The 13,625-nt window shown below is 49.3% G+C and overlaps 2 protein-coding genes across 2 annotated transcripts; both read right to left on the bottom strand.

Moving 5' to 3' along the window:
* Positions 1 to 5,869: 5,869 nt before the first annotated feature.
* On the bottom strand, positions 5,870 to 7,874 carry LOC124648458 (putative F-box/FBD/LRR-repeat protein At2g05300). The gene is made up of 3 exons (XM_047188225.1): positions 6,870 to 7,874; positions 6,609 to 6,749; positions 5,870 to 6,494 (listed from the first exon to the last, which is right to left on the bottom strand). Exons 1-3 carry the CDS (start codon positions 7,872 to 7,874, stop codon positions 6,138 to 6,140), a joined length of 1,503 nt encoding a protein of 500 aa, XP_047044181.1. The 3' UTR covers positions 5,870 to 6,137.
* Positions 7,875 to 9,322: 1,448 nt separating this feature from the next.
* LOC124648457 lies at positions 9,323 to 12,279 on the bottom strand. The gene is made up of 4 exons (XM_047188224.1): positions 12,172 to 12,279; positions 10,054 to 10,656; positions 9,794 to 9,934; positions 9,323 to 9,679 (listed from the first exon to the last, which is right to left on the bottom strand). The coding sequence occupies exons 1-4, from the start codon at positions 12,277 to 12,279 to the stop codon at positions 9,323 to 9,325; spliced, it is 1,209 nt and encodes a 402-aa protein (XP_047044180.1).
* Positions 12,280 to 13,625: the final 1,346 nt, after the last annotated feature.

The raw sequence follows: 13,625 nt of genomic DNA, 5'->3' as shown, positions 1-13,625 counted from the left end.
AATAAGTGCAGTGCTTCCATTCTGTGGATCTCCATGTGCAAGGAGGTGATGCTCGATGGCGAGGGGAAGGAGGGGCCTCAGTTGTTGCACTGCAGATCAAGACGATGGCTTCTTCAACGCCACACTGGTGGCTCACGGATGCTTCTTCCTCCTCTCGACTTGCCATGGTGGTGAGGATGAGGAATACCTTGTGTTAACAGTGTTGGAGCGTTGTCTTGTGGAGCTTTGGGGTTTGCTGGACTGGTTTGTTCTCCGAGCTCGTTGTTTGGCGTTTTGGTGCGGTCTCTAGTATTTTGATGATTTGTGGTGGTGAGGTCCGGGCGTGAGGCCCCGATAAAGTCACGGCGTTCATGGAACATGTAGCGCGATCAGTTCACTGTCTCCCTGATGGAACATTCAAATCCTAGCTGGCTTAGGGCAGGGTGTGTTGGTGACCGGGTGCAGGTCGCGCGCGGCAGGTGCGGTAATTAGCTAGGGACGCGCTAATTAAGTAAGTCGTGGAGATATAGCGTAACTATTTCTTTTTGGGTGGCGGAATGGAGATGTCGTTTTTGGACTTGAGAAAAAAGAAAGGAAATAGAGGAGGGAGGGTTTGGATGGGATTGAATTTCTCCGGCGGCGCATACATGTACGCATATGAATTATCCGATCAAGGGATCCATGGATGCGTAGAATAGATGGAGTAGACTGTATATACAGTACATGTCTGCTAGCTACCTAGCTGTGTGTGTGAGAGACGGATCGAGCGAATTAATTGATGGTTTGCGTGTTGATGTTTTGTGGCGTGGAAGCAGGATTTGGTGTAAGTGGTGGCCGGCCGTACGTACGTACTGTAGCGTAGAAAATGTTTGTTTTGTTTTCGTCTGAGAAGCAATTAAGGGAGACAGCCTGGCAGGCAGGCAGGAGGAAAGGAAAGGAAACGTTTGGGTCTGGAAAGCGGCCGGCGGGAGCGGAGCTGATCGATGCGGAGCGTCCAGCCTGCCGGTGTGCAGGCGTGAAGAGGGAGACATGTGCAGGCGCGATGCTCAAGTCGGGGTGCGCGCTAGCTGGTCAACTCCCGTACGGGACTTGTTTTCGCCTCCACGCCCTCCTCCTCCTGTACCGGACTTGACAGCGCGGGTTCGATCCCCGGTTGCACGATTCTTGATTCGCCTGGAGTATTTTTTTCAGGAATTAATTACTGCAGCCCAGCGTCTCAAGTCTAGGCGCGCCGCGCGCGCGGACTTATATAACCGTAATTTTCATCCGCCGGTTATTCGTTTCACGACGATGGCAGCAGCAGCCTTTCAAATTCAAGCATCGAAGCATCCTCGATGATGAGTTGCTCTGAGCTAGAACGAACGCCAATGGTTCTAAGGGTAGCAGAGTTAATCCGGTGACAACGGATGCTCGGAATAGTACTAAGCAGCAAGCACTCCAGGCCAGGACAACCCGAGATGATCTTGTGCAGCGAGACCTCCGAGATTTTGACGCACATGAGAGCAAGCTTCCGGAGGTGGGGAAAGCGAAGCGTTTCGGCCGTGCCGTCCACGAGGTAGCAGTTGCTGATGGTTGCAGCGCGGAGAGTGGACGAGAACCGGAAGATGGACGCCGGCGGCGGTCGCAGCGCCTCTATAACCAGCTCCGGATCGCAATGCTTCGCGCAGCAGAAGTAGAACTCGAGCTCCTGGAGGTTGTGGAGGGCGTGGGACCGGAGCCACGCGTCCACGTCCACGGCATCGGCATCGGCTCGGCCCTGGAGGTGGCGCGCGGGGAGGCAGAGGCGGCGGCCGGAGCCCTGGTGGGCGGCGAGGATGGCGCTGACCAGGGCACATCGCGACGGCAACATGTTGTTGGAGCCGGGGAGGCTAGAGAAATCGAGATTGAGAGGGGCGGCGCGCCAGAGGTGGCGCCACCGCGACGCGAGGATTTGCGTGCGGGCGCCTTCCATGATGGTGAGGAGAGAGATCGGACACAGCGCACATGCAACTTTCTCAACGCTCTTTTGTGATTTAGGTTGATATATATTTTCATCTACTAGTGAATTCCGGCAAAATAAAAAGAAAGAATTGGAAATTTTGGACAAATCTTGTGATGCGTAGTGGTCCAGCTCTTGATAGATCTAGCCGTGTATATATATACAGTGCGTCCTCCGTACATAAAAGAAAATCTCAACTTTGTCTAAATTTCGGTATGTTTAGACCCGTTGTAGTACGTAGATACATTGAAATTTCAACAAAATCGAGACATCATTTTATGAACAGAGGTGACGAGGTGGTACTACTATAATTTTAATTTAAACATGTATGCATGGTGTCTCCATCTTGAAAACAAAAATGGACCAAACGATGTGATCGCAACTTCTTATTAACTAGCAACATGCATATTTCTTCGCTATTTGTTTGGATTCCTTGCCGTTTTGCTCATTAGCTTTAGCTATCAAGTGGAGTAGTACTAGTGCTCCATTCCTAGTTCCTACTAGTACAGTAGTACTATGTAGCTAGCTATTCTCCGGCGAGCTCCTCCGGTGGGAGTTCGCTTCTCAGAGCGTGGTGGACGGGGGCATGCATGTTCAATAAGTGCAGTGCTTCCATTCTGTGGATCTCCATGTCCAACGAGGTGATGCTCCATGGCAAGGGGAAGGAGGGACCTCAGTTGGTGCACTGCAGATCAAGAAGATGGCTTCATCAACGCCACACTGGTTGCTCGCGGTTGCTTCTTCCTCCTCTCGACGTACCACGGTGGCGAGGATGAGGAATACCTCGTGTTAACAGTATTGGAGCGTTGTCTTGTGCAGCTTCAGGGTTTGCTGTTCTGGTTTGTGTTAGAGTTTATCTGTCATTGTATCTGTGTCCTATACTTGTACGGCAAGGTGACCCATAGCACCATACTATAAATACAACCAGAACAGGCTCGGCATAGTATCCGAGTAGATCCAATTTATACCCTGTTTCCTAAATTTAACATGGTATCAAGAGCAGGCTCTTCCGCCGCATCTACCTGATCAAAATCGACGAGATCAAACTCCGTCTCTGTCGCCGGAAATTCAGCGACGTCAAGTTTTCATCGTGGAGATATCAATTACACCCAGCCTCTGCAATAACACATTACCCTAGCGGCACTACGGATGTACATAGCCCGAAAAAGAAAGAAGTATTACAAAAAGAAAGAGTTTTGCTAGATCAATCTATTCCTTGAAACAACGGCACTAACACCAAGACAGCACCAGAAGTTCAGCATCTCCAAAAGCGACATTTTTAAGAGGGAAACAATGCACAAGCGCCGTCGTCGTCCGATCATAGATCTTAGGTTTTCACCCCGAAAAAAATCCTCACTCTCAAAACAATGCCTTCAACAAGGATATTGCCAGGCACAACCAATTAAGGCCAAACCTTGCATTTTCATCCTGAGAGGTAAGACTTTGAACTTCTCTTGCGTAGTCGCTCCCACTTGCATACCCTGCTTCAAGTCACGAATCACCAAGCCAATTCGTCATCACCACCCAGACTCGAACCACCATAGCTAGTCCCTAGATCTCGACTTTCATGTCATTCTCCGCCAGAATAATGGAACAAAAACATGCTCCATGATATTAACGGCCAGCAGAGCTTCGAAGCGCTCCCTCTTAAACAAAACTGCTAGAGAAAAAACATGGGTGCGCGCGACCGAATTTCACCCGATCCAGGCATGTCATCCATTTGGAGTTCGCCGACGGAGCCTTCCGGAACACGACAGTCCAGCCAGATCGTTGGAGACACGCAACCATCGGATCAACATCTTCGCGCGAATTGGAACCCTAGGACATCCACCTTTATGCGGTCGGACCAGCACCCCCTCGCCGCCGGCCGACTTCCGGCGAACGGAAGGAGCGGTCCAACCCCTACATGCCCAGATCGAGCCCTAAGGATCGCCCCAGATCGGCCCACGCACATATGGATCGGGGCAGGCGCCTCCGTTAGGGTCGCGCCACCGCCGACCCACCTTCTCGAACGCCGCATGTGCCTCATTTGTGCCTCGCTGCCGCACACGACGAGCGCCACCGCCCCGCCGCCATGACTCCACCTGCGCCACCCAGAAGGACCCCCCGCGCGAAGGAAAATTGACGGGCCGCGCCATCCCTGCCCGCCGTCGTCGACAGCCAGGCGTGGCCGCCACCGCCGGCAGCAGCCCTCGCGCACAAGCGGCCCTAAATTTTCAAACAAAAATATATACTCCCCCTCCCTCTGTTTCTAAAATAACTTTCTCAATTTTGTCAGATATTAAAGTGTATAAATGCATTATATCTATATCTAGATATAGATTAAAATATATACTCCCCCTCCCTCCGAATTTCACCCGATCCAGGCATGTCATCCATTTGGAGTTCGCCGACGGAGCCTTCCGGAACACGACAGTCCAGCCAGATCGTTGGAGACACGCAACCATCGGATCAACATCTTCGCGCGAATTGGAACCCTAGGACATCCACCTTTATGCGGTCGGACCAGCAGCCCCCTCGCCGCCGGCCGACTTCCGGCGAACGGAAGGAGCGGTCCAACCCCTACATGCCCAGATCGAGCCCTAAGGATCGCCCCAGATCGGCCCACGCACATATGGATCGGGGCAGGCGCCTCCGTTAGGGTCGCGCCACCGCCGACCCACCTTCTCGAACGCCGCATGTGCCTCATTTGTGCCTCGCTGCCGCACACGACGAGCGCCACCGCCCCGCCGCCATGACTCCACCTGCGCCACCCAGAAGGACCCCCCGCGCGAAGGAAAATTGACGGGCCGCGCCATCCCTGCCCGCCGTCGTCGACAGCCAGGCGTGGCCGCCACCGCCGGCAGCAGCCCTCGCGCACAAGCGGCCCTAAATTTTCAAACAAAAATATATACTCCCCCTCCCTCTGTTTCTAAAATAACTTTCTCAATTTTGTCAGATATTAAAGTGTATAAATGCATTATATCTATATCTATATCTATATATTCAAATAAAATATACAAGTCATCTTCAACGTCTACCCATTTTGGAGATCAAATGTGTTTGTTTTCGTTAATTTAGGTCCTTCTTGTTTCACACCTTGAACTAGGGCTGAGGAGCGGTTCTCACGAAAACAGAATCATCAGCTTCAGTTGTTAACACAACAGTCGTTTACAGATTCAGGAACATGGTTCTATTAACAGCATAGATGCACAGCCAGATCCGGTGTGGCACAATCTGCATGGCGGAGATGGCTCCTGCAGACTCCTTGTAGACGGTGCAGAGATGTCGAAGCCGCCAACTCCGACGTGCTTCAACACCGGCAATACAGATGCCTAAAGCAACACCGCCAAGGGGTAACAAGAAGGAATCCGTAGCAAGGCGCAAGACAATGTCACCAGAAGTAGTTGGCGTGCAGGAACATCCACACACCGAAGGCCGAAGCCAAGACGGTGCCTACCAAATTTCATGGAAATGGAGTTGGGGGCGTGATGCTCCTTTCATCGGAAGAAAAGAACAGGCACGCTGCATCGTGCAACACTTACATCACCTTCTTCAAATAGGCTGAGCAGGGGTTCTCACAGAAACATAATCTTGAGCTTCGGTGGTTAACTCAAACAGTCCTACAACTTCAGCCTAACCCAGTCCAGAAATCACAGGACCTCTTCAGGTTTCTTGTTTACAGATTCAGGGACATGGTTCTGTCAACAGCATAAATACACAACATGTCTCCTGGGGCAGTTAGTAACCGCAAACCAGCTGATATAAACCTTAAAATCAAAATTTTCCGCTATGCCAATCAGCTGATTGGTTTCCGCTATGCAACCTAGGTAAAAGCACGTCTCTATTCAGAGCAAGAGAAGAAATCTCTTCCATGTATAAACTTTCTGCAATCAGCACAGAAATAAGCAGCATATATATGACTAGATATTGTGAAAAACCGTTGAGTTTATAAGGTATGAAATAACTTGAGTGATGCTCCACTGGAACATCAAAACAGAACCACAATAAGTTTCTTGTGCAAGTATACACAACACCAGCTTGTGCATGGACCACAAGTAGCTTATTTTGAACATCAGAAGAGTCTGCGATAATACATACTTAGAAACACTACACACACGACAACTAATGGACAACTTCCGCCGAAACAGGAGACATGAAAGGCAAGAGTATCTTGCTCCACAGTCGCCAAACCAATTCTTCAACATCCACAATCGAAGGGGTCGATAGAATCCAAATCATCGAGATGCATGGTACCTGAAACTTCATGGTGACAGCCAGTTGTAAAGCAAAGCCGAGCACCTCTAGATGCCCTCTTCTCCATCTGGAGCATCTCATGTTGTTCTGCAAAGAAGTGCTCGTTGTAATTGCAGGATTCGACCTCGAGCCTCATTGTCTCTAGCATTCTTGAGTTCAGCATGAAGAATGTGGCGAAGTTAACTTGGAAGTAGGTCTTGCAATAACATCTCAGCACTATTGTCCTCAAACGGAAGTCAAGAGATGTGAGAAGGTTCCAGTTTTTACAGTTCCGTCTATTTTGTTCACATGACTGATTTCTCTGAAAAGAGGCATAGACAAGGGAAATCAAACACTCTAGGACATCAAGTAAATGAAAAGAGCAGTTCAAAACACTGAACACTAAATACTCTATGAACTTTCAATTAAGAATCACCTCCTTCGCATACAACTTTTCCAAGCACGGAAAGCATCTCATCAAGTCAATAACCATATCCTGATCAAAAAATGGCATATGGATGGCCAAGATCTTAACAGTGCGCACCACCATTGTCAGGCTATCAATGCGCAACCCCGCCTTCATGAAACATGGAACACAATATTAAAGCACGAGTAAGTACAGTCCATATGTAACAAAAATACAGCTAATGCGAAGACTTGTGGAAAAAGGCATAAGTACAAAAAAAAACATAGATACCTGGATAACTGTGGAGCCAAACACGATTCTGGATTCTCTATATTTTTCAGGAATGCAGCCCAGTATCTCAAGTTTAGGCGCGGAGATAACCGTTGTTTTCATGAACTTATTCATTTCAGGAAAGAGCAGCCTTTGAAGCAACGGGGCATCCTCGATGATAAGTTCGGCAAAGCTAGAACGAATGCCAATGCTTCTAAGGGTAGGGGAGTTGATCCGGTGACAGCGGACGCCCGAAATGGTACTAAGCAGCAAGCACTCCAGGCCAGGACAGCCCACAGAGATAATCTTGTGCAGTGAGACCTCCGAGATCTTGACATGTACGAGCGCGAGCCTCCTGAGCTGTTTGAAGCGAAGCGGTTCGACGGCGTCGTCCGTGAGATAGCAGTTGCTGATAATTGCAACCCGGAGAGTGGACGAGCACCGGAAGATGGACGCCGGCGGCGGTAGCAGCAATACTAGATCCGGAGCGCAGTATCTTTTGCCGTAGAAGTAGAACTCGAGCTCCTGGAGGTTGTTGAGGGCGGGGGACCGGAGCCAGGCGTCCAGCGCGTCGGCTCGGCACTGGATGTGATTACCGGGGAGGCAGAGGCGGCGGCCGGAGCCCTTGTGGGCGGCGAGCATGTCGCTCACCAGGACACATCGCGACGACAGCATGTTGTCGGAGGTGGGGAGGCCACGGAAGTCGAGATTGAGAGGGGCGTGGCGCCAGAGACGGCGCCACCGGGACGAGAGGACCTGGGTGCGGGCGCCTTCCTTGAGGGGGAGGAGGGAGATGATCTCACCGAGGATGTGGTCGGAGACGCGGCTGATGTGGTCCAGCAACTGTTCTTCATCTTTCTCCGCTCCGGGCGGCGGTTCTGCGCTCTTCTCCTCGACCATGGCTTCCAGATCTATCGCTTCTGGAGTCGGCGTTGCCGGCATCGGCGGTGCCACTTCGTGGATCCCCGGTGCAGCTAGGTTCATACGCTTGGCATTAGGACCGCCCGAGGTCCGACCCATCTCCATTGCCAGCCCTAGCGCCGCCGCTCTGCGCTGTGGGCAGTGAAAAGTGGAAGAGGAGTGACGGAGTGAGGCTTGCCCTGCGCTGCGCACTAGTATATCCTGGCAGAGTCTTTTGGGGGACTAGAATTAGGTGGGCTCGATTGACGCTTGTCGTGTGGGCCGTCTAGCCAAAGAACTTTCTATATACACCTGGTCGGAAAAATAAAGTGTGTCAGGCAAAAGTTCGCTGTTCAATTTCTACTACTCTCGTGTCCAAAATATGTTGCGTATAAGATTTGATAAAATTTAATTATCTATATCAGTAAAAATATAAACATAAACAATTAAATAATAGTAGTAATATAGAGTCGGTACAAATTGTGTTCCAAATACACTCTGGAGACACACCACGACACCCAGACTTACAATTAGCTCAGACAATCGAGCTAAAAAGTGCGCAGCAAAGTTCTGCACACGATTAACAAACATAACCTTACAACTATTAAGACTAGTACCACATGCATGTGGCACCCAACAAAAATAAAAGAAGATATTTTACTTGTTGCATGTCTCGGATGAACAGACTATTTCGATATGAACTAAGCCAAATTGTTCATCCGTTTTTTCTGTCAAAGCTTACAATGCGATGTTGTGCTATGCATGGAACTGAATCCAAAGCCACTATAGTTCGCTTTGCTGTAACATAGTGCATGGTCATGGAAATGGAGTTGGGCGCGTGATGCTCCTTTCATCGGAAGAAAAGAACAGGCACGCTGCATCGTGCAACACTTACATCACCTTCTTCAAATAGGCTGAGCAGGGGTTCTCACAGAAACATAATCTTGAGCTTCAGTGGTTAACTCAAACAGTCCTACAAATTCAGCCTGACCCAGTCCAGAAATCACAGGACTTCTTCAGGTTTCTTGTTTACAGATTCAGGGACATGGTTCTGTCAACAGCATAAATACACAACATGTCTCCTGGGGCAGTTAGTAACCGCAAACCAGCTGATATAAACCTTAAAATCAAAATTTTCCGCTATGCCAATCAGCTGATTGGTTTCCGCTATGCAACCTAGGTAAAAGCACGTCTCTGTTCAGAGCAAGAGAAGAAATCTCTTCCATGTATAAACTTTCTGCAATCAACACAGAAATAAGCAGCATATATATGACTAGATATTGTGAAAAACCGTTGAGTTTATAAGGTATGAAATAACTTGAGTGATGCTCCACTAGAACATCAAAAAAGAACCACAAGAAGTTTCTTGTGCAAAAGTTTCTTGTGCAAGTATACACAACACCGGCCATTGTGCTTGTGCATGGACCACAAGTAGCTTATTTTGAACATCAGAAGAGTCTGAGATAATACATGCTTAGAAACACTACACACACGACAACTAATGGATAACTTCCGCTGAAACAGGAGACATGAAAGGCAAGAGTATCTCGCTCCACAGTCACCAAACCAATTCTTCAACATCCACAATCGAAGGGGTCGGTAGAATCCAAATCATCGAGATGCATGGTACCTGAAACTTCATGGTTACAGCCAGTTGTAAAGCAAAGCCGAGCACCTCTAGATGCCCTCTTCTCCATCTGGAGCATCTCATGTTGTTCTGCAAAGAAGTGCTCGTTGTAATTGCAGGATGCGACCTCGAGCCTCATTGTCTCTAGCATTCTTGAGTTCAGCATGAAGAATGTGGCGAAGTTAACTTGGAAGTAGGTCTTGCAATAACATCTCAGCACTATTGTCCTCAAACGTAAGTCAAGAGATGTGAGAAGGTTCCAGTTTTTACGGTTCCATCTATTTTGTTCACATGGCTGATTTGCCTGAAAAGAGGCATAGACAAGGGAAATCAAACACTCTAGGACATCAAGAAAATCAAAAGAGCAGTTCAAAACACTGAACACTAAATACTCTATGAACTGTCAATGAAGAATCACCTCCTTGGCATACAACTTTTCCAAGCACGGAAAGCATCTCATCAAGTCAATAACCATATCCTGATCAAAAAATGGCATATGGATGGCCAAGATCTTGACAGTGCGCACCACCATTGTCAGGCTATCAATGCGCAACCCCGCCTTCATGAAACATGGAACACAATATTAAAGCACGACTAAGTACAGTCCATATGTAACAAAAATGCAGCTAATGCAAAGACTTGTGGAAAAGGCATAAGTACACAAAAAAACATAGCTACCTGGATAACTGTGGAGCCAAACACGATTCTGGAATCTCTATATTTTTCAGGAATGCAGCCCAGAGTCTCAAGTTTAGGCGCGGAGATAACCGTAGTTTTCATCCGCTTATTCATTTCAGGATAGAGCAGTCTTTCAAGCGACGGGGCATCCTCGATGATGAGTTCATCTGAGCTAGAACAAATGCCAATGCTTCTAAGGGTAGGGGAGTTGATCCGGTGACAGCGAACGCCCGAAATGGTACTAAGCAGCAAGCACTCCAGGCCAGGACAGCCCGCAGAGATAATCTTGTGCAGTGAGACCTCCGAGATCTTAACATGTACGAGCGCGAGCCTCCTGAGCTGTTTGAAGCGAAGCGTTTCGACGGCGTCGTCCGTGAGATAGCAGTTGCTGATAATTGCAACCCGGAGAGTGGACGAGCACCGGAAGATGGACGCCGGCGGCGGTAGCAGCAATACTAGATCCGGAGCGCAGTATCTTTTGCCGTAGAAGTAGAACTCGAGCTCCTGGAGGTTGTTGAGGGCGGGGGACCGGAGCCAGGCGTCCAGCGCGTCGGCTCGGCACTGGATGTGGTTACCGGGGAGGCAGAGGCGGCGGCCGGAGCCCTTGTGGGCGGCGAGGATGTCGGAACAGAGACTCCTGTCCCCCAGATCTTGGCTTCGCGATGGCGGCGGCTCTGGAAGGTTTTCCGTATCGTGGTTCTTCGCATCAGGGGTTTCGCGACGGAGGCTTTAAGTAGGCGGAAGGGCGGAGTCGGGGCCCGACGAGGGGCCCACACCACAGGGCGGCGCGGGCCCCCTTGGCCGCGCCGCCATGTGGTTTGGCCACCTCGTGGCCCCACTTCGTATGCTCTTCGGTCTTCTGGAACGTTCGTGGCGAAATAGGCCCCTGGGTCTTTGTTTCGTCCAATTCCGAGAATATTTCGTTACTAGGATTTCTGAAAACAAAAACAGCAGAAAACAGGAACTGGCACTTCGGCATCTTGTTAATAGGTTAGTTCCAGAAAATGCACAAATATGACATAAAGTGTGCATAAAACATGTAGGTATCATCAATAATATGGCATAGAACATAAGAAATTATCGATACGTCGGAGACGTATCAAGCGGTTTGTTGGATAATTAGGTACAATTTCCATGATTAATTCCAGAATATTAAGCATGACGACAGTAACTACTAACATGTGATGGCGAGAACTGTTTTTCTTTTTATAGCATGCAGGTCGGGTACCGTCATCAGTACATCACTGTTTTCTAAGTAATGGCACACAGGATTCGCACCACAATTCGCTATGAGGCTTGAGTAATGCCCGTCATCAGTACATCACTGTTTTCAGCCTGCATGCATCCAGCCCAGCAAAATGCAGACCGAGGCCCATGGGGGGCAAGGCAAATGAGGCAGGCATGGGCACTCCTTGGGCAAGAAGTAGGCACATTTAAGAAAAAACCAGAAAACTACCCAGATTTAGGTAGAAAAGGCCTCATTTTCGCCCCAATTTCGTCGTGTCTTAGCAGATCCCGTTGGTTTTTTCGGTTCAGCCCGAATAGGCGTGAATTAGGCCAATTTAGCCCGGTTTGCCTAGTATGAGGCCATAGTTTGGCACGGTTTTCCGGTCCGCCTCGTGGGAGGCTAGTTTGAGACCGCTAAGAGGCCTCTTTCGATGAAACTGATCAGATGCTATCGACAACACTGTCGTTGGAATCCTCCTTCTGCTTGCTTTGATTTTTAAGAACCCGGTCCAACAATACTGGCAGTTTGGAATTAATAGACATGTCCCGCCAGCCGACGGAACTACTGCTAGCTAGCTAGCAAGATTTTTGCACCCAGTTAACAAATACTGATGTTTACACGCGGGATATTTGCAGCCAGTTTTGACTCTCCATTCCATGGGCTCCACTTGCATGCTTCAATCGGTGAGACAAAAACAAAGGTGAAATTGTCACGTAGTACTGCTAGTATGTATACGTCCACTTGATACAGTGCACAAAGTGGCGATGCTAGTGGAATGCATGGTAGCATTTATAAACCCGACCCGAACCCTCGCAACAACGCCTGGACGCCTCCGATGGCCCTTCCCCTCGCCCCACCCTCCACCGCTCGTCCAACAATCCCAGGCTCACCGGCCATGTGGTTGCTGTGTTGCAGTAGTCCGCCACAGCGCCACCGATGCTTTTGCTGCATAGGCGAGCTTGGCGCGAGTGCAGGTAGGTGGCGAGCTGCGCGGCCATGAAGTGCACAAGAACGTTCACGCAGGGCGAGCTTGGTGGTGGCGAGCTAGCCGGCGGCGAGCTGCGTGGCCATGAAGTGCACAAGAACGTTCATGCAGGGCGAGCTTGGCGGTGGCGAGCTGCGCGGCCATGAAGTGCACAAGAACGTGGCATCCCCGGTTTAGGTGGTTTGAGACCGCTACGAGGCCTCTTTCAATGAAACTAGCGTATAACCCTGGACATCCCCGGTTTAGGTGGTTTCGAACAGTTTCTCGGAACCAGCTAAACGTCAGCGGTTTCTCGGAATCATATAAAAGTATCATGCGTATGATACTACTACATGTTACTATGTTCATGATGCATGGTATCATGTGCTAGTATCATAATCTTCTTATATTAATTGACTTGTAGAATTTGAATGCAGATCTATGTACAAGATGTATTTGACATTAAATTTCTGCTACTACGTGCTATGATACTGTATCTACCTAAGATACTACAATCCTCTCTCTCGTCTTTAATTGCAATGCCATATCAGATTTTTTGCATGCATGAGATGCATGATACTACCTATGATACTCCCATTGTGGATAGTCTTAGAGCAAGTATAATAAGGCTTAGTCAGCAGACTATAAGGATTTAAATATAATATATGTGCTTAGTTGGAGGATAGAGAAGAAGAGAGAGAAGGTGAGTGGGCTCTAATGCAACAGCCAGCTCTAGCACGTGCTCCTAGGCACTTTGTGGGACTAAATAGTGGGCCATGTGTTGATAAAGTAGTGCATTTTTAGAGCCAACTATTGTACATGCTAGCTATAGGTTGCCTATAAATGAGGTGGCATATTGCTTATAGCCATCAGCTGGCTATAATATTGGAATTGCTCTTAGGCAGTCTAAACCGTCAGGGATATGCGCGCGAGATATTAGAGGGTCGGCAGGCGCATGGGGCGCCCAGCGCGAGATCTTCGAGGATCGACCTCCGCGTAGGACGTTCGCCACACGGTGGGAAACCCCTCCTGATACGTATGCCATGTAACCTCAAGCCGACGCCGATACCGACGGGAAGGGTCGCTGTTGCCGCCAATAACCGCTTGCGCGACCTAGAGATAGCGGCGATGTCGGTTTGGCCGCCTTGATACAAGAACCGAAGAGCGAGTTGGCCCCTATTACATGCCCGTCTCCTCCAATTACACGTGCAGGTTCACGCCCCTGGTGCATGGCTCTGCTCCGTGGCGTCCCGGACAGCGGTTCGCGAAGGAAATCCTGGGCTATTCTTGTGATGCGAAGACTCCAGGGGTAACTGCCTTGAGCATAGTGGTGGTGGAAACCTCCTCCGCCAGAGGTGGTCAACTGGTTGGTGAAGTCGG

The sequence above is a fragment of the Lolium rigidum genome, chromosome 4, assembly GCF_022539505.1.
Source record: "Lolium rigidum isolate FL_2022 chromosome 4, APGP_CSIRO_Lrig_0.1, whole genome shotgun sequence".
Classification (NCBI taxonomy): Eukaryota; Viridiplantae; Streptophyta; class Magnoliopsida; order Poales; family Poaceae; genus Lolium; species Lolium rigidum.
The sequence above is the reverse complement of the archived record's forward strand: the minus strand, read 5'-3'. Positions and strand labels throughout refer to the sequence as shown.